The 22,243-nt window shown below is 40.5% G+C and overlaps 1 protein-coding gene across 12 annotated transcripts; it reads right to left on the reverse strand.

Moving 5' to 3' along the window:
• Nucleotides 1-2,420: 2,420 nt before the first annotated feature.
• Nucleotides 2,421-19,810, reverse strand: slc24a2 (solute carrier family 24 member 2). Of its 12 annotated transcripts, none has more exons than XM_035181426.2 (13): nucleotides 19,603-19,810; nucleotides 16,970-18,099; nucleotides 14,550-14,600; nucleotides 9,028-9,072; nucleotides 8,842-8,877; nucleotides 8,516-8,627; nucleotides 8,144-8,227; nucleotides 7,496-7,534; nucleotides 7,307-7,386; nucleotides 6,965-7,099; nucleotides 6,712-6,801; nucleotides 5,908-6,074; nucleotides 2,421-5,799 (listed from the first exon to the last, which is right to left on the reverse strand). In XM_035181426.2, the coding sequence occupies exons 2-13, from the start codon at nucleotides 17,885-17,887 to the stop codon at nucleotides 5,550-5,552; spliced, it is 2,007 nt and encodes a 668-aa protein (XP_035037317.1). In that variant the 5' UTR covers nucleotides 17,888-18,099; nucleotides 19,603-19,810; the 3' UTR covers nucleotides 2,421-5,549. The 12 variants fall into 12 exon arrangements, with proteins under 12 accessions (XP_035037317.1, XP_035037302.1, XP_035037309.1 ...); XM_035181411.2 differs by having other exon boundaries at nucleotides 8,510-8,627; XM_035181418.2 differs by lacking the exon at nucleotides 19,603-19,810 and adding an exon at nucleotides 19,054-19,186 and having other exon boundaries at nucleotides 8,510-8,627.
• Between the last annotated feature and the right edge of the window lie 2,433 nt (nucleotides 19,811-22,243).

Genomic DNA, 22,243 nt, shown 5'->3' on the forward strand with positions numbered 1-22,243 from the left:
CCCTCCATCGGCATAGTGGTGAGTAGATAATGAGTGAATTTTCATTTTTCGGTGAACTGTCCCTTTAATCTCAATAGGAGGCAGTGACGGATGCAACAGTTATCCCGAACTGTTCCACATATCAGTCCAACTCATGCACAACTTTTGCTCCATTCGTTATGGGTTGCTCTAAATACAGTTTATGGTTGTTCTCCGTGTCGCTGAGCGTTGGCTCTGTAGTTGGTCACTAAAGGCTTTACTCTGAGTTCTAGTGGCATCTCTCTCGTCAGATCTTTCAGGGAGATACGGTCATCAAGCCTCCAAGTTTTTATTTAATCCTCTTCTCCATAGCTGCAACATTTTCATATGAGAAAGTGACTGACACCAACACTTAAGTGATGGACAGGTTTGTAGGATGTTTATTGCCTTCAAATGAAAATCATAACATCCTAGTTGTGACATAGGAAGTCGTGTACACAGTTTGTAATTCCCATTGTAGTGGTTAAGTTGTGAGAACTGCTGCAATCAGATGGATGCGAATGTTAACGTTACTGTAATTGTATAGAAGCCACATGGACTTTAACAAAGTAACATCAGTTGGGTGACACATCAGAGGGTGCAACTGAGAGAAAACACGAGGCTGTTGGTAAAATCTAAATGTTCCTACTTTGAAGTATCAGATTGTTGCATAGTAGAGTGAACATCCAGTTATCACAGGGTTATCGGCCAACTATCCAAAGAACTTACTCCCATGACCTCCATCATTTCTGAGGATGTCTACAACCACGTCACAAGTCATAAACCTCTGAGCAAACTCGTGCATACCAGGCGAGGTTAGTATGGACTCTTCTCATACCCACTGGAAACATGAACCCATTTGAAGGCAGTAATCATCTCTAGCATGTTGGCTGGCAAACACTTACATGTGCAGTGAGTGAGTGTCATAAGATGGCAGTGAACATAAATGATGAGAGAAAGCAGACAGGTGAGTACGTCCTTCATTGGTTGTCCTCAAGCGTCCTGTGAATCCCTGTTTCATCACGCTGATCGTGGCAGAGAGCCACACATGCTGCTGTAAGAGGCTTGTGTCAAAGAACAGCAGATCGCATCCTGGTAGATGACACTGCAGATTTCATCGATGATCTATGGATCGCGTATCAGAGATCGTAATGGTGGATCCAGTATGGCGGATTCTGTATCGTGCTGGCTGATCGTGATAATAATGGTGGATCCTGTATCGTGTTGGCATCTGATAATGGTGGTGGACCACGATCGAGGTGGCAGCTGATGGTGGATCCTGATGGCGGCAGTGGACAATGACTGTGGACTATAGTGGCATCCGATCTTGATGGTGGATCATGATCTTCCTGGCAGCTGACCATAGACTATGATTGCAGCAGGACTGCTTGATATATAGTATTTCTCCTCAGATACTCGACCATTACTGACAATAATCCATCAATTCATTGACCTTCAGTTATGCTTCAAAATGTTTATTCTTATCAATGCTGCTAAAACCATTATCTTTCTGATGTTCTCCTTTACACTTGACATCTATTGCACTTGTGTCCGTCCTGGGAGAGGGATCCCTCACATGTGTCTCTCTGAGGTTTCTACGTTCTTTTTACCCTGTTAAAAGGGTTTTTTAGTAGTTTTTCCTTACTCTTGTTGAGGGTTAAGGGCAGAGGATGTCACACCTTGTTAAAGCCCTATGTGTCACAACTTCAGTCAGCTCGTAACATTTTCACTGTCTGTTATCTTATTTTTTCATGTACTAATTCTCGTGTCATTTCAGAATTCAGCCACTCCCCCCTGCTCTGCATCACCTCGTTCCCTCGTCATTAGTCACCCAGTGTATATATACCGGCTCATTTCCTCTCTTCTCTGCCAGATCGTCTAGTGTGTTTTCTCCTAGCTTTCCAGCGTTATCCCGTGTTTAACTCTTCTGCCTGATCTCTGCTCTGACCTGCATTTTGGACCCTGGATTCCCGATTGCCTGCTCCCTATCGGATTTGTTTGATATCACTGCTCTGACCTGCCTTTTGGACCCTGGATTCCCTTTTGCCTGCTCCCTATCAGATTTGTTTGATATCACTGACTGTCTGCCTGGTTTTTGACCTCTGCTCGTCCAATAAACCAGAACTCTTGTCTACTCCCATAACTGCTCAAGTGTCGTGCTTCTGGGTTCACTTCTGCCATTTTGCTCATCCTGACACTATGAGACAAATTGTGATTTGTGAATATGGGCTATACAAATAAAATTTGATTGATTGATTGACCGCTGCCTTGAGGAAGCTTAAAGGTGAAGTATATTTAAAATCTTGTATGAATATTTTCCATTAAAACAATTGACAAATTCTATCAACGATACAGTTTTCTTTTCTGTTCCTGTCAGTCACACTCATTCTGTTTCCGACCATTAACTCAAACTACCAGTGGTGAAAATTTGAGTTTGGTTTATTTGATCATATAACACTTGATACACAGTTGAACGATATATGTTTTGTACAGCATAATACATGATTCAAGTAGTACATGAATATGATTCCATGTTTGCATATCGTGTACAGGAAGTACAAAATCATTTTACCATTTGTCAAGGTATCCAAACTGGCTGAGGATGAATTCTTATGGATATTTCCTAAAAGCATTCATTCATACATTCATTTCTCACATTCAGATGATGCATCAAAACAAGAACGATTTAGAAATTATACTGCATAGACAGGCTAAATAAGAAGATGGATAATTGTGCTTGGCTTTGAAATCTACCATCTGACATCATTACATACTGGAGCTTATGCAGTTTTTGCATTACACTTTACAAATCTTTTATACATACACTTTATGATTGTGAAATTCGGTATAGTTTTATGGACAGACATTTATAAACATATTCATTTGGACAAAATATATTGCAATTTATTAAAACATAAAAATGTAAAAGAATAGTTGGGATAGCATAATGACGCAATGTGATTTTTAATCCCTTGGTACTATAACTGATGAAAGAGGCTTAAATCCAGATTATCTACAAGGAAATATGTCCATGTTAAAAAGAAAACGCAAATTCAGTGCAAATGAATACCTGAGAAAAAAGGAGGGTTTCCATTCTGTATGCTAGCTGTTTACCTCTTAGGTTAGTAAACATGGTATCCTAGGCAAAGTTAGCTAACCGCTCAGAACACCAGCTTCCGTATTCATTTATATTCTACGATGTCTCGAGGTTGCACTGAAACAATTTAACATTTCCTAACTTTACTGTAAAAAAAAAAAAAGTAGAGAAGGATGTTAAGTGGCAAGTTTACAAAAATACATTTTTCCAGAACTGATGGAGCACATTAAACAATGCTGCGAAAACAAAGTGTCACCCTCATTTGGTTCCATTTAGTTGACAAAGTAAGAATGTGACAGAAGCAAAATCAATCATATATTCACATGTCCTTTAAAATAGTTGGCAAACCAAAGCTTGAACTTTTCAAACATATGCTGTCCGCTGATCATCAGCAGGTCACGTTTTTGTATTTGAGATGTTTGAGATGATCAGGATGGTGAAATAAATGTTTCATGGCCTGTTGTAGCTTGTAAGAGGCCAGTCGGGCAGTTCAGAACCTGGTGCAGCTGTAATGTTACAAATGTAAATGTAGACATTTGGTTTGTTGTCATGTCACTAATATCTCTTTCACATTAGAAGTATGTTTTGTTCCACCTGTTTTTACAGGCAGTTTGACTCATTAAAGAAGATAGAATGGGAATCTATTTTAATTTGAAAATAAAATGACCTAAGATTCTCAAAATCAGGGGAAAAAACGCAATAACGGAAACCAATTTTTTTGACTTTTTAGACGTCTTTATTCTTAGTTTGTTTAATCTTTTTGCAGCTTCGTAGGAGTAGTTGCATTACACTCTTATATCTGCAACATTTGAATGGAAATAGTGTTTTCTCATGGATAATTGTCTACTACAGCAGGACCCTCCAGACGCATTTTGTTCAGTGCTATTGCACTAGTTTACCAAACCTAACAGAAAGGAATTCAAGGAAAACAGAGTTTGTGCCAAATTACTCAAGTGTCACAATCTCTTCAGCAGTGTTTCATTTTAGAATTATTATATGGGCCTACTTGACATTGCTTATTAGAATTTTAGTCTAAGATTTCCCACTGTATATCATAAAGCAAACACAAGAAAGTGGTGTGAGAACATTGCGGTGACAGCCCCACATTAGGCCTGAGTACAAAAGGCCTACAGCAGTGGAAAAATGTCCAAGATAAAAATATTGTTGTCATCTTCATATATATACGGAAATGATATCAATATATACATATGGAAATGATATCAATATTTTTTTGTGTAGATATATATATATATTTATACATATATACACACATTATACAGTACATGGCATGAGTTGTTTAGATCAAAACATCACAAAAAGCCGGTGATACCTGTTGATATTGAACACTCCTTTTATAAATACATACATTCAAAAAGAAAAAAGTAAAATACAACAGAGAACACTAATCTTTACCCCACCATTTGTTATCCCGACTGCATCCCATCACTTACTGGGATGCAGATGTGGCAATGAGCGCTTTTTTCCCCACTCGTGGCATTTCCATGCACCAAAATTGTCCAGTTTTAGTCCCGATAATGAAGTACTCGCTCGCTCTAAAGTGGTGCATGTAAAGGCAGACAGAAAAAAGACAGATCTGAAAAAGTCACACTTACAAGCTTATGAATATGAAACCCCAAATGAGATAGTTTGGATATAAATATTGAGCATGATAAAACCTTACCCAGTTTAGTCCATGCTATTAGTGTACACTATAATGTAACTACTTAGTATTTAATGTGTTCTATTATACATCTGGATGAACTGGAAATAAAGTAAAAATTTCTGCCACATATGCCCTGGAATGCAAAACACTCAAATCAGCAACACTGAACATTTCTTTTCTGATGACATTGCAAACCCATATACATATGGTGGAAGGGACACAGTTAAATATAAAGGTCTGTTCAGCAGCTTTCACATTTCCCCAGTTTGACACACGGGATCTCTCCAAAGCTCCACAAACAAACAAGAAATCAGTTTATATGCTCACCATGGCTGCTAGCATGAGTGGTGGATGTACTTCTTACACTACCACACAGTCCTTTGGTTTAAAAAATAAATAAAAAGAATATATATAAATATATCTGATGCTCTTTGATTAAAATGTCCATCCTGGGTGTTGTTCAATTCACTCGTCACTGGGTGGAGGCTCTCCTATCGGGTGGCAGAAGTCCATTCACCGAGGACTGGCTTCTCTGCCACTCCTGGAAGGCTGTGATGCAGTCCTGAAACACTGGAAACAACCTGTGCGTGTTTACCTGTTTGCTTCATGTGTGTGTGCAGGTACAGCTTGACACTGAGCGTGTGGATGCCAATGTGTGTATGTGTGTGTGTGTATGTGTGTATCCAGTCTTCTACTGTGTGTATATGTGAGACTGACAGGAGTTTCAGTCAATGTTGGTGCACATGAGCATATTTCGGTTTAATTTCAGCCTTCTGAGACTCGGTTGCTCACTCAGACGGTGACAGGACAGGTGATGATCTTGTCCTCCAGCATGACACTGACGATGAGGAACACGAAGTAGAGCACGAACATGAAAAGGCCCAGGATCTTGCTCATTCTCCACTTGCAAGACGCGATGGAGATGATGACGAAGAGGAGCATGATGAAGAGGAGGACGATGGCGCAGAACAAGCCGTTGCTGCTCACCTCTACCGGCTTGAAGTCGTTGATGATGTTGTAGACAAGCCAGGGGAATGGCAGGCTGGAGAGAGGATGAAGCACAAGCAGAGAAGAGTTATTTCAGGCTAGGGGATGCTCCCGTTTATAAATGGATATTAAACTTAATACATAGCTATGGAATTTCCTTTACCCCACAGTGATGTCAAAGATGTTGGAGCCCACAGAGCTGGACACGGCCATGTCACCGAGGCCTTTTCTCGCCACAATTACACTGGTGATCAGGTCGGGGATTGAAGTGCCAGCTGCTAATATGGTCAGACCCATGATCTCCTCTGTGATCCAGAACGTTTCTCCAACCTGAAGGCAAAAAATACATCGCTTCATGTTGCAGCCGCACAGTTTGGAAACTTCATGAAGTCAGAAAGCCAGCATCTTAACTTTTGTAACCATGGCTTTTAAGGTATTAACACCAACCATCTCTGCTACACCTGTAATGAGTGCTGTGATGTAGCTTAGCACTACAACACCATGCAAGATCACAGCTGCACAGTTTGAGGGGAAAGCATAATCACAAGTTGCTGGTAGAAACAAAAAGATTGGTTTACTCTTTAATGGTACGGTTTGCATGTTCTTCTACCAAAGAGTCATTATTACATGGATTGCAAATGACCAAGAAAATATTTCCAGAAACTTCCTCAGTGACCTTGCACACATAACCCCCTCTTAGGCCTGCGCTGTTAAAATAGAGCGTTACAGGTTGATCTGGCTGTGGATCAAGGCAGATTAGTCGGGATTAGCTGTCGTGGTCACACATTCAACACCCTGACTGCTGCACTCTGATAAGCAGAGCAGCTTCAGAAACAGAGAGATAGAGCAGAATGCACAATAGTTCATGTTAAATTGACAAACAACGAAAGAGATTAAAAGAAAAGTTAATGTTGAAGTGCGGATTTTACAGATATCTTTGGAATTGTGTTGCTTGTGTGTGTCGTACCTGGTGAGCCCACCACACCATCAGGTAGGAGAAGAAAGCAATCCAAGAAATGGAGCCGATGAAAGTGACGGGGAAGAACCTTGCCGAGCTCTGAAAATAAATAGATAATTATCCTACACATGTAAAGCAGTACCTTGTTTCACAGTGTGTTCAAATAATAACACATAGGTCTACGTGTGTTTGTGTCATAGGTTTGTGTGCGTTTATGTTTATGTGTGTGTGTGTGTGTGTGTGTGTGTGTGTGGGTTGTCACCTCTCTCCTGACGTCGGGCAGTGTGAGCCACAGTGGAAGGACAATGGGCAGAATAACGAGGTAAGTGAGTCTTTTCCTGTTGGTGTCAGGCCAGGCCAGACTCAGAGGCTGGTCTTCATCTTCCTCTTCCTCATCCTGAAGAAGAGTTGCATAAATTATACGGTGCATATCAAGAGATACACATTTTAAGTGATGTTAAAGCTACGGCTGTGTACAATGACGTCAGCGGGTATATTTAGTGGTGTTTTTGTTCTGTAGTTGGTTGAAGCTCTATCAAAAATAAATGATTTAAAATGGTGGTAAACATGAATTTGTAACAAGGCAGACAGACAAAGAGCCCACCTCGTCCCCTCCCGCGACACCGTTCATGGGTGGCGTCACTTCCACTGCCACGTTTGAACTGTTGGGGATGTTTTTATCAGCTTGGGGAAAGGAAAAGAAGACAGTTTAGGTGACTCTCATGAGAACAGTGTCACGTTGAAATAAAAATAGTCGTCTGACATAATTGAGAGAAAAGATGAATCTCATTACACATTGCACTTCTTGAAGGTTGTGCCTGGGGCAGGACTCCTATGTTGGGAAACACAATGTATGTGTTATTATCCCAATCCATCCTCACACGTGTAATATCATATGGAAGCCATTTTATGCCTCATGAAAGCTGATTCACTGCCATATTGACAAATGTCTGGTAAAACTCAGATCATTGGATACTGCTGATAAATCAAAGAAATAAACGAGTGAACAAACAATAAAAATAACTACTATCTGACACCACAGAAACTCCCAGCATTAGCAGTCGCTCACTTTTGATTGTAAAATACCACCTGCTTTCATGATTTATTAAAAATATCACAGTGTATTTATATAGTAATGACAGAGGAAGCTAAGTGAAAACTTCAGCTAGCATCTATGACATCTGGGAAATCATCATTTTAAATTGAGTAAAGCAAATAAATAAATAAATACTAAAGTGTATCTTCAGCTTTGTCTCACGGTTTTATGATTTAATGACTTGTTATTCTGCAAACTCCCCATTGTCCACCCCTCAATTACATTGGGATTCCAATAGCCACAGTTCTTAAGGCTCTTATTGATTTGAAAATTGATTTGTCACTGGATTTATCAGTTGATTATTTCATGAGACAAATGGGTTTACAAGCCGTCACTGAGACCCACCTACACCGTTGGCATTGATAGCGTCGTCTTTACACTTCTGCTTCGCCATTTTGTGAAGAATCGACGCTTTCTCTTTGAAAGGTCCTGAAACAGAGGAAATGGTACATTTCGTAGTCCAGTCTCCCTGACGGAAATATGTTAATTTATTCCCCCTTCATGTGTAGCAACCCAACCATTAACCACAAATGAAGCTTTAGTTAAGCAGATAGAGGTGAAATGTGTCATGTTGTCTCGTTCTAAATGGACGTATTTAATGATTACATACTGTACACAGTGTCACAGAGTTTTACATCACATCTTGTATAGTGGTCTTTGTGTAGATTTTTGGGTTGTAGTGTATTTGTTGTGCAGTGAGTTTTTTCTTACCCATACCTTCATCACTCAGCGGGTCCAGGGTGTGGATCATGAGCTGGAAGATGCTGTTTCTCATCAGTGAGTTGTGTAGAGAAGCACAGCTGCCCTCCCTCTGCAGCCGGGGCTTTGCCTGTAGGAGCACAAACACCAAAACAAAGATGAACATGTACTTATTCCATACCTTGTCATCAATGATATTTTGTTTATTCATTTATGAAACTCATGATACTTCTCCACTCAATCACCGTTTAACTCTCTATCTAAACTGGTGCAAAAAGCAAAATGAGACACAAACAAAAAATATGCAACGTTTGTGTTGACTGACTCATAAGAGACAAACCCACCATCAGCTTGTTCTCATCATCTACTGGTGCAGCCTCCTAAAGGGGAAAACAGAAGAAAAAAACATAATATGTTGTATAAACAGTATAAGTTATCTTACACAGTAATGTACAAAACAAGGAGTGGACACAGTAATGCCAACACATGAGCTATATACAATCCAATACTTTTGAGCTGCAACAAATGACCTTTTCTGACTCTGTCTCCAGTTTGTGTTGCTGTTGATTGCACCACTACAATGTCAGGGTGAGAAAGAGAATAAGTGAAATAATTAGTGGATACAGATACAAAAAAGTTCCAGAACATAACAAAATTGAAATGAAAATGTTTAATCACTTGATGTAAACACACATGAGCAACCAAAGCAATGATGCAGAGTTTAAAGGATTACTTCCAATGATTAATAATCAAGGAAATATTTTTGCTATTCACTCACTTTAGTAGAAATATGGTAAATCTTATCAACAGAAACTTCAAACCAGGAAGAACAGAGACAGAATATAGGGTCTGATTCTGAGATATGTATAATTGAACAGCACTGGCATTCTTTTCATGTTATCATTTTGTATGTGTAATTTTCCCTCAATGATGTGTTTTTTTTCTACACTCGATAAGTATGCTGAGAGCACAGAGAGGTAAAGGCATTGTATAAAAGACAACATGAGCTTTTTCCGACCCACGATATCATTCTAAAAACAACTGATTCAAAATGTTCCTAATTCTCTTGTACCAAGAATATACTAATTTACTTTAGAAACATATATCACACGTCCACTGTTCATGACCCTGAAGACACCACTGTCTCCTCCTTCTTTACTGCTCCTCAGAGCTGGAGGGAGCAAACCAGAGCCATCCTACACACACACACACACACACACACACACTTTCTTGTACTTCTATCTCAGTGAGAATATTCCAGCCCCTTACCCTAAACTTAACCATCACAACTAAAGCCCTGACCATAAACCTAACCCTAACACTAACCCTTACCCTATCCCTAACCTAAACCAAAACACACAACTGAGTCAAACAGAGATTGTGATGTGAGTGTGTGTGTGATAACACAGATGTGGTGATGTCAGCGGTGGGGGAGGTTTAGGAATCGGGGATGAGGAGAGGTTCAACAGAACAGATAGGACTATGAAGTTTTGTGTGTTGTGTTTTGGTAAATTTGCTCTTGTTGGCACAACCATTTTTAATGTATTGATTGACGAGGTTTGCTCCAAACGTCACAGTTACATCAATGGGGATTCTTACGTAAATGTTTTAAACTATATATCATTTATTAGTGCTTATACCGTAGTATACAATATATAAACTATCACTGAGAGTGAAAACTCTTACATTTGTGTTTCTAAAGTATGTAGAAAAGTTTGCTCCGAAAAAGAGAGAAGAAACTCAGCAAAGAATCAACAAACTGATTGGAGGTAGAACAGATCACTGTGTATAAAAAATAAAAAGTGAAAGTAAGAAACATCAAGCATCAAAAACTTTGAAACCTCATGTAAATCTCAAGATGATTGACAGGTATTTGAATAAACAAACCCAAAGTATTTGCTAAATTAAGTATAAAAGAATGTCATAGAGCATAAGAACACAGCCCTGCGATAATGTGGTTGTACCAGATAGTAACAACTTACATTTTATAACAGATTCTAATATAATGGTGGTCAGTGTCCACTGCCATTCAGTCACCTTTGATTAAACTAATATTTAGACTTGTTAATATTATTAGATGGTTCAGGAGGATGCTTTAGTAGTTTTGTAATTCTCTGAAATGAATTATATTCTAGAGCAAACAACAAATCAACAGAGCTGTCATTATTTGTGTTTGCCACTCAACATCTGTCCACGTTCCTCCTGATGTGTCAGGTTTATATGGACATGAACTCATTCACTATCTCAGCCACACACGTGTGCACTCATATATTTTCATGGGGCCAAACACAGTGAAAAAAGGCAGCCTAGAGAAGCCTTGTATTTAATCAATGAAAATGATGGAATCGAAATTTCAATCAAAGATATTCACATGAAAAGTCAGATAATTTCTACTGAGTAAAGAGCTGCAGTCCGTCTTTTGCCTGAGGTTAATTTTGCTCATATGCCTCTTCCTGACATACTGTCGTGCCAAACCTATAGAGTTATCTTACACAAACAATTACATCGCAGCTGCTCACAGCCGTCTCTACTTCCCTAGTTCATATTACCAAGCGCCAACATCCTACAAAGACACTTGAGAGCCAAGCAGAAGCACAAACACCTCTGTGCTGTAGGTGGGTAACCAGCAGCCGAGAGGTGGAGGGTTTTGTTGTTGACACAATTTCATGATGGAGGCCTCAGTGTTGCAGGAGATAATCACATTAGTCTGCTGCTGATAAGACAGCTGCTGCTGTTATGGCACACACGGCCGTCACCTGTTACATGTCTTTCCAGTCCAAACATGTTTGCGTGGGTTTTTGCAGCAGTTGCTTGAAGACCCCCGGGCTGCAGATTACTGAAGGGGATGTTCATGATTCAAGTTGACAGACTCATCAAATGGAGGATATAACTGGATAATATAATGTCAAAGATGTTGGACTACCAATCTGCATACAAAGAGGATTTCCTTTCTCTGTTTTATATTTAATAAATTGGATTTTCTAGAAAGAAAACATGTTTATGAGAAGGAAACAGAGGCAGTGGATTCTGTGTCTGTTTGGTCCATGTGATTGTTGAGCAGCCCGGCCTCTGCTGTGATAACAGAGGGCAGCTTGGCATTAGCTCATGTTGTCTTAACACTCACATGGCTCCTGACAAAAGAGAAGAAGAAAGAAGAAAAGAAGTACCTGGGACTCAAACCTGCAATTAATGATCATTCCATTATTTAATGCAGCTCTCATTCCCCCTGCTCTCCTCAGGGTTCTGGCCTGAACCACCAATAACCACCGCCGAAAAATCATATACAACATGTCCTCAGGTACAACTGCTGAAGGTACCATGACCTGGTGAATCGTCACGGATATTATTTGTTTCTCATTCCACCAGGTTCCAGCAACAGAATCAAAAACACACAGAACTAATTAGTAACTGCTGAAGCAGCAGAAACATAAAAACAACTGTTACAGAACGAGATAATCTGCAGTTGACCTTGTTCAGAACATTAGGTAGTTTACAGCAATCTCTATTAAGTAAGAAATAATCATATAGAGGGAAGATTGGATTATCCAAATGTGTATACATGTGTATACAATCTGCATCTATCATGAAGCCACATGCTGTCGTTCATAGTTCAAAGTTTGATCCTTTTTTTTCCTGTTTTTTTAGAGAATAAATAAGTTCAGCTCCACAACAAATAATATTGCCTACATTATTTTTCAATGGCGGAAACTGTAAGGAGAGGATGAGGAGTTTCTTCGTGTCACCAGAGAAATTAATTTTCAAAAGCCATCTTTGTTGAACAACAGGAAAAAATGCGGGTAATTTTCATTTTTAACTGCTGCAAATTATGAAGCAAATTAGTTTTCTTACATTTAAAACTTTCTCTTTGGAGTAAATGTAGATTTAATGCATGCAAGCTTAAACACACTCAAGCAATCAAAATCTGTTTTGGCAAGTAAAATGATTTCTAACTGACATATTAAGCTCTTTCATGCAATAACAATGAGCTGTTTGAGGTTTGAAGATGATCAGAAGAAAGAGAATGTAAAGTGATGTAAAGTGCTGACGTGGAGGCAGCAGCATTACACAGTTATAATCATCACCGCTGTCAACAGAGAAGCAACAATCAGATCACCTGCACAAAATTCAAACACATGCACGTTCCCTCTCTCTCTCCCTCTCTGCAGCGTCCACCTGACTGTCAGAGCTGTGGGACTTAGCGAGGATTAATCGGCAGAGATCACCGCTTTTAGACTGGTTATTTTCCAGCCTGCGTGTGAAGTCCTGCAGCAACTTTCACAGGTCACTGCGCTGTCGAACAATCACTATCACACTCATCTTTTGAGTTTTCACCCAAACTATTTCTCATCCTGACTCAAATTTCCTCAACAAGTTCCACTGCAATTAATAGGGAATCCTCAATAATTAGAGATACTGTAGATGGTCAAGCACGACATGTATAGGTGACAGTGTGGGAAAGAAATCGTTGGCTTCCTTGAACAGATTTTGATAAAGTTCACTTAAACACACAATCCACAGTTGGGTTGTGGAACTGCTGCAGGTGTAAAATCAGTCATTTAACTTTTGTGTTAGACAAAGAAAAGTGTCCTATCAATTAATAAAAGGTGGTTTTATCACTTCAGCTGCAATTTGTTGGATAAATGCATCAAACTGTCAGTGTACGGCTTAATTCAGGAAAATCAAACATCCTTGAAACTAGAATTAGCAACCACCTAAACCAGACCATTCCTCCTTTTCTCTCCAGTCACTAATGTCCGGACCGTCACACTGCAACATTACATGCATTGTGATCCATGCAGGGTAGAAATTTATGATTGCAACAAGAATATGAACATTTTGTTTGCAGCGGAGCACAGCCTCGGTGCGCTGGGCTGTGTGTTTGCTTTCGTCACTGCAGGTAAGCAGTTGATAAGGGGATCAGAGAGGATTGGCGTCTTTAGTGCCATCACCAAGCAAACCAGCAGATCTTCTCTCTCTCCCCTCTCCTACAGAGAGACTCTATATGCAACATACTGTACATAAATGCGCAAAAACCTCCTGAAAAATCCCTAAATTATGCACAAAAGCCCCATCACGAGCAAGACTGCAGGCTGACAAAGGAGTATCCAACCACTTCTTCCCTGTGATCTGCTGATTCCTGCTCCCCTAAGGAGCATCTGACTATAATTAGCGACTCTAATGGGATTGGAGGGCATTAACCTGGGGGATTACTGAGGAGCTACCAACACATGAGGGCAAGGGAGTTGGACATCAAGTGCCGGACGACAGAAATGGAAAAGCTGCCCTTGTGTTGAGGTGAAGCAGCCATGGAGACCAGCTGATTCCAAAAGGGCACAAATGTCACACAGAGCTCCTGATACTAATAGAGGGTTGATCAGCACATAAATAAGAGAAATTCGACAACTTAAAAAGTTCATATGATGCACTTGAGATCTGGAATCATAAAACTTGTTATTATCAATAAATGATCATAAATGATTGGATTGCGATAAATAAAACACGTTATATATGATTTTCATCTACCTGATGATAATGGAAGAAAGTGGGAAGAACTAAATTATCTAACAATCTATTATTAGGGAAAAATGTAGAAGGGGATATACTGTATATATGATTGTTATACATAAGTGACTGTGATGCAGAAGCATAATAACTAATAACTCTAAAGCTCTAAATAAAAGCAAGTCATGCTTTGTTTCTCTTGTTTAAAATGATCTAAACAGTTAAAGGGAGGAACGACAATGCAGATACAGGGCCTGGTCTCCATGGATTCATCCGAAAACAGGACTTCTGCTGGTCTGAATCACTACAATTAAAAATATTTCATCATTATGTGATTCTACAAAGTGCTTTCAACCCCTATTGTATCATAACAGTTTATTCTGTCTCACTTTGTAGCCTTTTAATTATCTAATGTTATGTTAATATCAATGTGGAAAACAAAAGTAGCACTGCACTGCATACGCCCCCCCGGCCAACTGGTGATGGGTGACGCTTGTCTAAGCTACGGGGCAAACTGCTCTAGAATCAGCCTACGTACAGTTTTTGTCACCTGAGAGCCGTACGAGATTACAACATCAGAGAGCAACAGATCTGACTCCAACTGCACACACAAGACAGAACATACAACAGACGGAGAGACAAAAACGTGAGTTCAACCATGTGCATCACATCATCAGTCCCCCAGCCCCGGTTCTAAATGCAGCCTCGAGCTAATCTCAAAATTATAGCTTCCCGTCATCTTCCCCCTGCAGACGTGAAGTGATTGGTTTCGTGATTGCGAAGTGATTGGTATGTTCTAAGTGTGTTCTCATCAGGTCAATATGCTCTCAGTGTGAGTCATGCTGTGCAGGAGCCAAAGAAAAAGAACAAACAGCAAATGATGGATGTTTTGGATTATTAAAACTCAAAATAGTTCAATTTCTCTGTTTCCTGGGCACAGAGGTTCGTTTGATCTGTGTGCATTGATCTGACATGGAGGACTCAACACTTAGAGCTGCAGTCTTCCTCCACAGTCAGAGGACCCTTCACCCGATGTCACCACAAAGACGAGGGCAGAGAAAAGAGGGGGCGAGCTGATGACGAGAGACCAAGAGATGCTATATGTTGTTTTTTTTTCTATTTGACAAATTTCACAATTTCTTTGCTTCTATCTTTGCTTTTAGTTTCCATGGGATAGAATCCATCTCAACTCTCTCTGCAATAAACAATGTGAAGGTTTCAGGATTATCAACTTAACGTCTGGATTCACTTTGGCCAGAAAACAATAACTGCATCTGTCAAAATAATGGTTCAATAAATATCTCAATGTACCACTGTGATTATAGTAGGGAAAAAAGATAAAAGACTTGATCCCAACATGTTATTTAAAATACTGTAATTTTTTTTTAAACACAAACGCAATGACATACATTGTATTTTTTACGTGGAATAAACCACTAAGCAATTGAAATAATCCTGCTGAGAAATCAACAATTATCTGTTGTACTCATTTATAGATTGTAATTTATATTTTATGGTTAACATTTTACTAAAAGTATTTAACTATATTTTTTCATGCCATTTACACTTATTTTGGCAGGAACAAATAATCAGTACAGTAAATGTCTGTTAAATGTTTTTTCACAGTGTAGAAAAGCATTAATATTCTCTTGTAGGATCTTATAATCGGAAGAGAAGAATGTAACAAAATGTAATTGTCCTCTCTCAGAGCAGATACAGCTCTTTGTAAAATGTTTGGTAATAAGTGTGACCATAGAGAAACACAAGCATCGTGTTAATTTAGACACTTTTATAAGGAATCGACACATCAAATTTATTCTTCTGAAAAATATCTTTTCATATTAATCCTGTTGAGGTCATTTCAGTGACCCTCTCCGTTACATCCGTCCTATTCTGAGAGACTTTGCTGGACTCTGAAGATCAGGCCTGCTCCTGGACTTAGTCAGCATGAAGACACTGCAGTCTGGCTCTGCGTCTGGCCCTTCATGAGCTGCACAGGTGGCAGGTTAAGACAAATCTTTATATCCTTGCAGAGGGGAACTCAGGAGGGTTTGGCTTCCTGACAGAGGTCTGTCTGTTCAGCAGCTTCTGCTTTAACACCCTCCCTGCCCCAGTGGAACACCCTGTCACATTCACAGAACAGGAGCACTGCTATTCTCAGGATCATTAGCCGGGACGGGTTTTCCCTGTGATCTTTCTCATTGCTTTTCTTCAAATCAATTATCAAGAGATTCCCAGATTTCAGCCCAGAGGCACTGACAAAAAACAGCAACGTGTTTCCTTCCAAAAAACATAATTGTCAGAACAGTTATGGTTTATGGTTTATGGTCAAGTAAAGAAAGAAAAGGAACGGGATCTTTTATATTTTGACCTTAGTCGGATATTTTCCCCTTTTGCTCACTGATATACTACATGTGCATTTATAGACTTTAAAACATCTTGATGGTTGTTACTGGTGAGTCTGATTAGTCAGTGAATAGTGGTTTAAATGTATAGATGGATGGATGGATGAAGGTTTCTGCTGCTGGCAAGATGGATGGAAGATGGTAACAGTGGGGTAGATACATCAAAAGATGGACAGATTGAGGGAAGGATGGATGGATGGATGGATGGATGGATGGATGGATGGATGGATGGATGGATGGATGGATGGATGGATGGATGGATTAATAGATGGATAGATGTCAGCTGATGCATGGATGGATGGATGAGTGATGGATGGATGATGGATGGATGGATGGATGTCAGATGATGAATGGATTAGTGATGGATGGATGATGGATGAATGAGGAATGGATGATGGATGGATGGATAGACGGATTTCAGATGAGTGATGGATGAATGATGAATGGATGATGGATGGATGATAAATGGATGGATGGATGGATTTCAGATGATGGATGGATGAGTGATGGATGGATGATGAATGGATGATGAATGGATGGAATGGATGGAATGGATGAGGCTCACCTTGGGTGCACTCTCCAGCTCGTCCACCTGGTTGCTGCCCAGCAGGCTCTTGATGAACCTTTCTACTTTGCCATTGAACTTCATGAATGTCACATAGCAGGAGTAGCACATCAGCAGGCTGATACTTTCCCCCACCACAATTTGATTATCCAGAAAGAAATAGATGAGCATGAGCAGGCCAATGATATAGAAGGAGACGTCTCTGAACAGAGGCCACCAGGTGAGGTTCAACACCTCTTTGGAGAACAGGGCGCACATCCCGATCACAAACAGGATGTTGAATACAGCGGAGCCCACGATGGTGCCGATACCTACATTACTGTGGGAGACAAAGACTCCAATGACAGAGGTGAAGAGTTCTGGGGCTGAGCCGCCTGCAGCCATGAAGGTGGCTCCTGCGACATCATCAGAGATCTCCAGCTTCTCTGTGATGACAGTTAGTGCAGGTACAAAAAACTCATCGCAGACGATGGCTAAGGCTATGAACATGTAGAGCATACCAAACATATGAAACGCCACAAAGCCCTGACGTCTATCCTCCACGGTGAAGTAGTCCGTTGGGTAGTCTCCGTGATTCATCTCTATCTCAGATGATCGCATGGCCACCGGTGTGTCGTCTTGTGCTGCTGAGAGGTTGTTGTATTGTAGAAGAGTTCTGTGGGGCACTGCTGCCTCTGCTGAGCCCTCGGCATCTGGTCCCAGCTCTGTGGCCACCATCGTGGCCAGCGAAAAGGCACTCCATGAACCCACTATGCTGACCACCACCAGGCTGAGGATGAAGCCAAAGATCCGTCCAGGCCGCAGCTTTCTCTTGACGCTCTGGTAGTGTTGCCTTCTGCAGCTGCTGCGAGGGCCCAGAAGAGGAGAGCTGGAGGAAGACTTCCTGTCTTGACTTCTTATGGGTAGCGTGAAATCCATGGCGTTTGGTGCAAATCGTCAGGCAGAGTGGAAGTGTCTGGAGTCGCCCCTAAAGCTGGGTTGGTGGTGCTGGTGGCTATGAGGGTGGGGGTTTAACAGGCCACGGCGGTTCACCGGTTTGTTTGCATGCTGCTCCCCGGTCTAAACGCAATGGAAGCGCCGCACTCTGATTCCTGGATCTAGCCCATTCAAAGGCTTCCACATATTAGTCACTGGATGACAGAGAAAAACAGAAACACAAGTGTTAATGCAGGTGAGCAGATGAAAAAAATCACTCTGGATTCAATCAGAACATAAAGACAAGCTACATGAAGATAAAGCTTCCTAATGAGTATATGACTGTCTTTCTTCTTTAAATCTTCTCCACTCCTCATTTCCATCCGCTCACAGGCCTATGCATGCCTTGTTAGCAGTAGTGAAAAGAAACAAAGTACATTTCCTCATCTGAGACGGTTAAGTATTATATACTGATATAAAATATTCCCTGCTTTCAGTGGCAAATACTGAATCTTTTACATCACTACATTTATCTAATAACTGCTGGTGGTTGCCTCACAAGATGATAAGAACACAACGAATAGGATTTGATAAATTGTTATACAAACCAACAGTGCATAAAGCAGTACAACTAAATTCAATGGTTCTATGTGTTGATGCATTAGTAATAAGGCCATAATATTATGTGTACAGTAATATAACACTGGAAGGGACAATTCAGCATTACAATAACTTAAGCTTTTTGCTATTTTAAGTATATTTGGCCAAAGTAAGAACTTTAATCTGTAATGGAGAATTTGTATAAAGTAGTATTGCTACTTTTACTCAATTAAAGGTCCTGAATAATACGAATAAATCAAATATAGCCTCAGAAAAACTAAAATTATAAATTGAATAACTAACTTTTCTTCTGTTGTAAACAGATTTGAATGAGCTCATTTGAACTGTGATGTCTAAATCTGGGTCTGCTGCTGACAAATATTTAAAAACCTGACTAAATTCAAGGCTCAGATGAAAAATAACTGCGGGTCCAATATTCTGTATAGGTTGACGAAACCGATGATATAACAATGTTGTATCTGCAACAACAGTATTAACGTATCTGCCATAATTGTACAAAAATGTGATGACATAAACGTGCTGTATCTCAAATCCATTACATTTCTTACTCTTCTTATAGGTAGAATTAAAGTATGCACTAGATAGAAAGTAGTAGTTGATAGTAGCAGTAGTAATAGCAGCAGATCTGTTAAAGTGCCGTGGCCTTCTTGACATTGTGCTGAGAAGCTGCAGTCAGAGCTCTCCCTCAAGTGAAGCTTGGACATTATTGAAAGCTCATTAGGAAGCTATTTAATCCCTAAGAAGATATACTTAGATTAGCCCCGCACACTGATGCCACTGCACAAAGTCAAAAAGCTGACACCAACGAAATAAACCCAACGACTAAATCACAAGTTGATTCATGAAGCAGCTGCACTGGAGACAAAACTCCTGAATGTCTGAACCTTAGTCTCACAAATCCTGAAGAATGAAGAGTCTTGATCTGCCGTCAAGCACCAATGTCAAACATCATAAACCATTTTTACAATTTGAAATCCTGCTGTGCCACGACAGCAGCTCTTCAACAACACCATGCACTTATAACAATCTTAAAGCGCAGTCAAACTACAGCAACACACACACAGATCACACAAGCATCAATTGCTTTGTTCTCGTACCACTCTTGGATGTTTCCCGTTCAGGCAGGACGGACTCCAGCAGGTGTTCAGGTCCAGAGTCTCCCGAGGGAAATATTCCACTAAAACTGAATCCCGGAGGAGTAAGGTCCTGAGGGCTCAGTGTCCAGTGTGAAGGTCTGAGCAGTAAATCCTCTGTGAGATTTTCCTCAGCAGAGGTGGAGCTCCAATGCATCAGATCAGCAGCTGAGGACCAAGTCCCCCTCCCTCCCTCCCTCCCTCTCTCTAAATATATATTCCTCCCTCCTTTTACCTTCTACCTCCCTCAGACTTCCTTGTCCTCCCTCCCTCTCTCTATCTTCTTGTCACTGTCCAAGAACGAGGATCGCTGCGGCCAATCACCCTCCTCCTCCACCTCCTCCTCCTCCTCCTCACCCTTCCCACCTTTCTTTTAGTGTCATGTATCGTTTCATCCCATCCAGACATCCAAGAAAATGGTCCTTACACAATGAGCTTAAACAGCTTGATGGGGCTGAAGCGTTTTGTGCCATCAGATCACAGTGCCGAGCATGAAGCTTCTGAAAACGATCCTAACAGCTGAGTGATGGGATGCACCGCAGTGGAATTCACTGCATGGATTGAAGCTTTAAAACTTCTAAATTCAGGGGTCATATACATTGGAAGAGGGAAGGGACATTTTGCACAACACATTCAAAACTTTCCTCACGCAATCACATTATTTAGATCACATTTTTAATGACATTTTAAATTTTCTTGTTGATTACAAATATCTGCCTTAAGTTTTACCTCTTTTTTTCCAATTCTTGTTTTTGATTTTAGTCTCAAACAGCCAGTTGTTGGACGTGACGTCACCACACCTCCTACCTCTCATTTCCCACATTTCTGTTATTGGTTTTGAGCACAACTGTGATTTACGGAATCACAGTAAAGTGCATGTACTGTGAGGAAGCCCCCTTCCTCATTATGTGGCCAATGCCCTTTTAATTCACCGCCTTGTCTGTTTTTTTTTGGGGGGGGGGGGTTCTTATTGTCTAGCAATTTGTATCATTGTTAAGAAAAGTGTGATACAAATAAAGTTAGCTATTATTATTAAATTCTTTGTTGAAGAATATGAAAAAGCAAATATGTACAAAAATCTTTTCTAAGGGGATTTTGACTGTGGTGGTGTGTCACTGACTCTTCAAGGCAGTTCAGGCTTTAATAGCCACCTGAAGGTGAGTTCAAATGATGACCTATGACAAATGACCTCTTCTGTTACGTATAGCCTGTCTCTTGGCTCCTTCTTCGCGTCTACAGGAGCAGTGTGTGGGTGTGTGTGTGTGTGTGTGTGTGTGTGTACACTGATTCACTGTCTTCTGGGAGAAGGGAGTAATTTTACAAAGGAGAGACAGAGAGAGGCTGTGGGCATTGAGACAGAGGAGGGGTATGGAGGGGAGTCTAGTATTGTTATAAGGGAACTTGAGAAAATAAAGCAAGGCTTTTTTCAATTGTTTGGGTTAATAAAGAGTATTGTTTTTGAAAACGAATAATGTCTCATGTGAGACTAATTTATTTGCCAAGGTGTATATTTTGGCAGTCTGCGACATATTCCCTGCTGGGAACAAATCCAACCAGACCTGCCGATTGTTTCTGATCTCCTACTGTTCTTATCCAATTAAACCGGAGCATACTTAATGGAATGGGCTGCTAACTTTCTCCTGCTCGCAAAATCTTGCTCTTAATGGCTTAGAGTCAGTCTGTTTCCTAACCCAGCCATGACCACATCAAAGGTTGAACAGCTTCAACAAGCAGGACTGTGTTTTTCTGCTAAAATCTTGTGACATGTTTCTGGATTTTCTTTGGTTGGATGATCAGGTAATCTATGGACTTCTTTGAATAAAGAGGGAATAGTCTGTTGAAGGTTGTTGCTTTTTTCTCTACATTTCGAACAGTCTATTTATTTGCACTGTAATTACGTGCCAGTGCCACAGCCTGATGTGACACTTGCTTTGGTGCAGGAGTGCGAGGATTCTTTATTTGGGCTGCAGCTGCTATATTAAGAGCTTTGTAAAGACCTGAAAAGGCTTAACTTGTGACATAACCAACCAGTTAACCGTACGCTACTTCTAGGTAGACCGCGGTACATCGCCTGCAGAACTTGAAATACAATAAGTCTCTTGGCATGAAGAAAACAACATCAACAAACCTTTAAGGTTTCAAGTGAACTTCACAATATTCTTACAGAAATAAATACCAGTACGATCTGATAGGGGGTGACTTTGAGATAGCTGGAGTTAGCAGTACTTTTCACGGTCTATTAAAAGATTTGTGAATGAATTACTCTTCATCATATTTAATCATTCTACATTGCATCAAGGTGAGGGTAGCGGTGGTCCAGATGATGAAAAGTGAAAGAGATCGATCAATGTTCCTTTGTGAAGCTGGGATCAGCAGCAGCTTACTGGCTAAAGCTCCTGCCTGAAATAGCCGCTAAGTTATAGGCTACATGCTTTAGAGAGAGAGAGACCCTTTATCTATGAGCAGGGAGATGGCCCAGGTCATCGCTGTAAACTGCCTCCTCTGAGGGACACCGACCCTTCATGGAGCTCTGCACCCTTTAGTTACTGTTGCTACGCCTACCAATCATAACCCAGATTCCCATATGTGGAAGTGGGGGTCGGGG

This window comes from Hippoglossus stenolepis, chromosome 2 (genome assembly GCF_022539355.2).
Source record: "Hippoglossus stenolepis isolate QCI-W04-F060 chromosome 2, HSTE1.2, whole genome shotgun sequence".
Lineage (NCBI taxonomy): Eukaryota > Metazoa > Chordata > Actinopteri > Pleuronectiformes > Pleuronectidae > Hippoglossus > Hippoglossus stenolepis.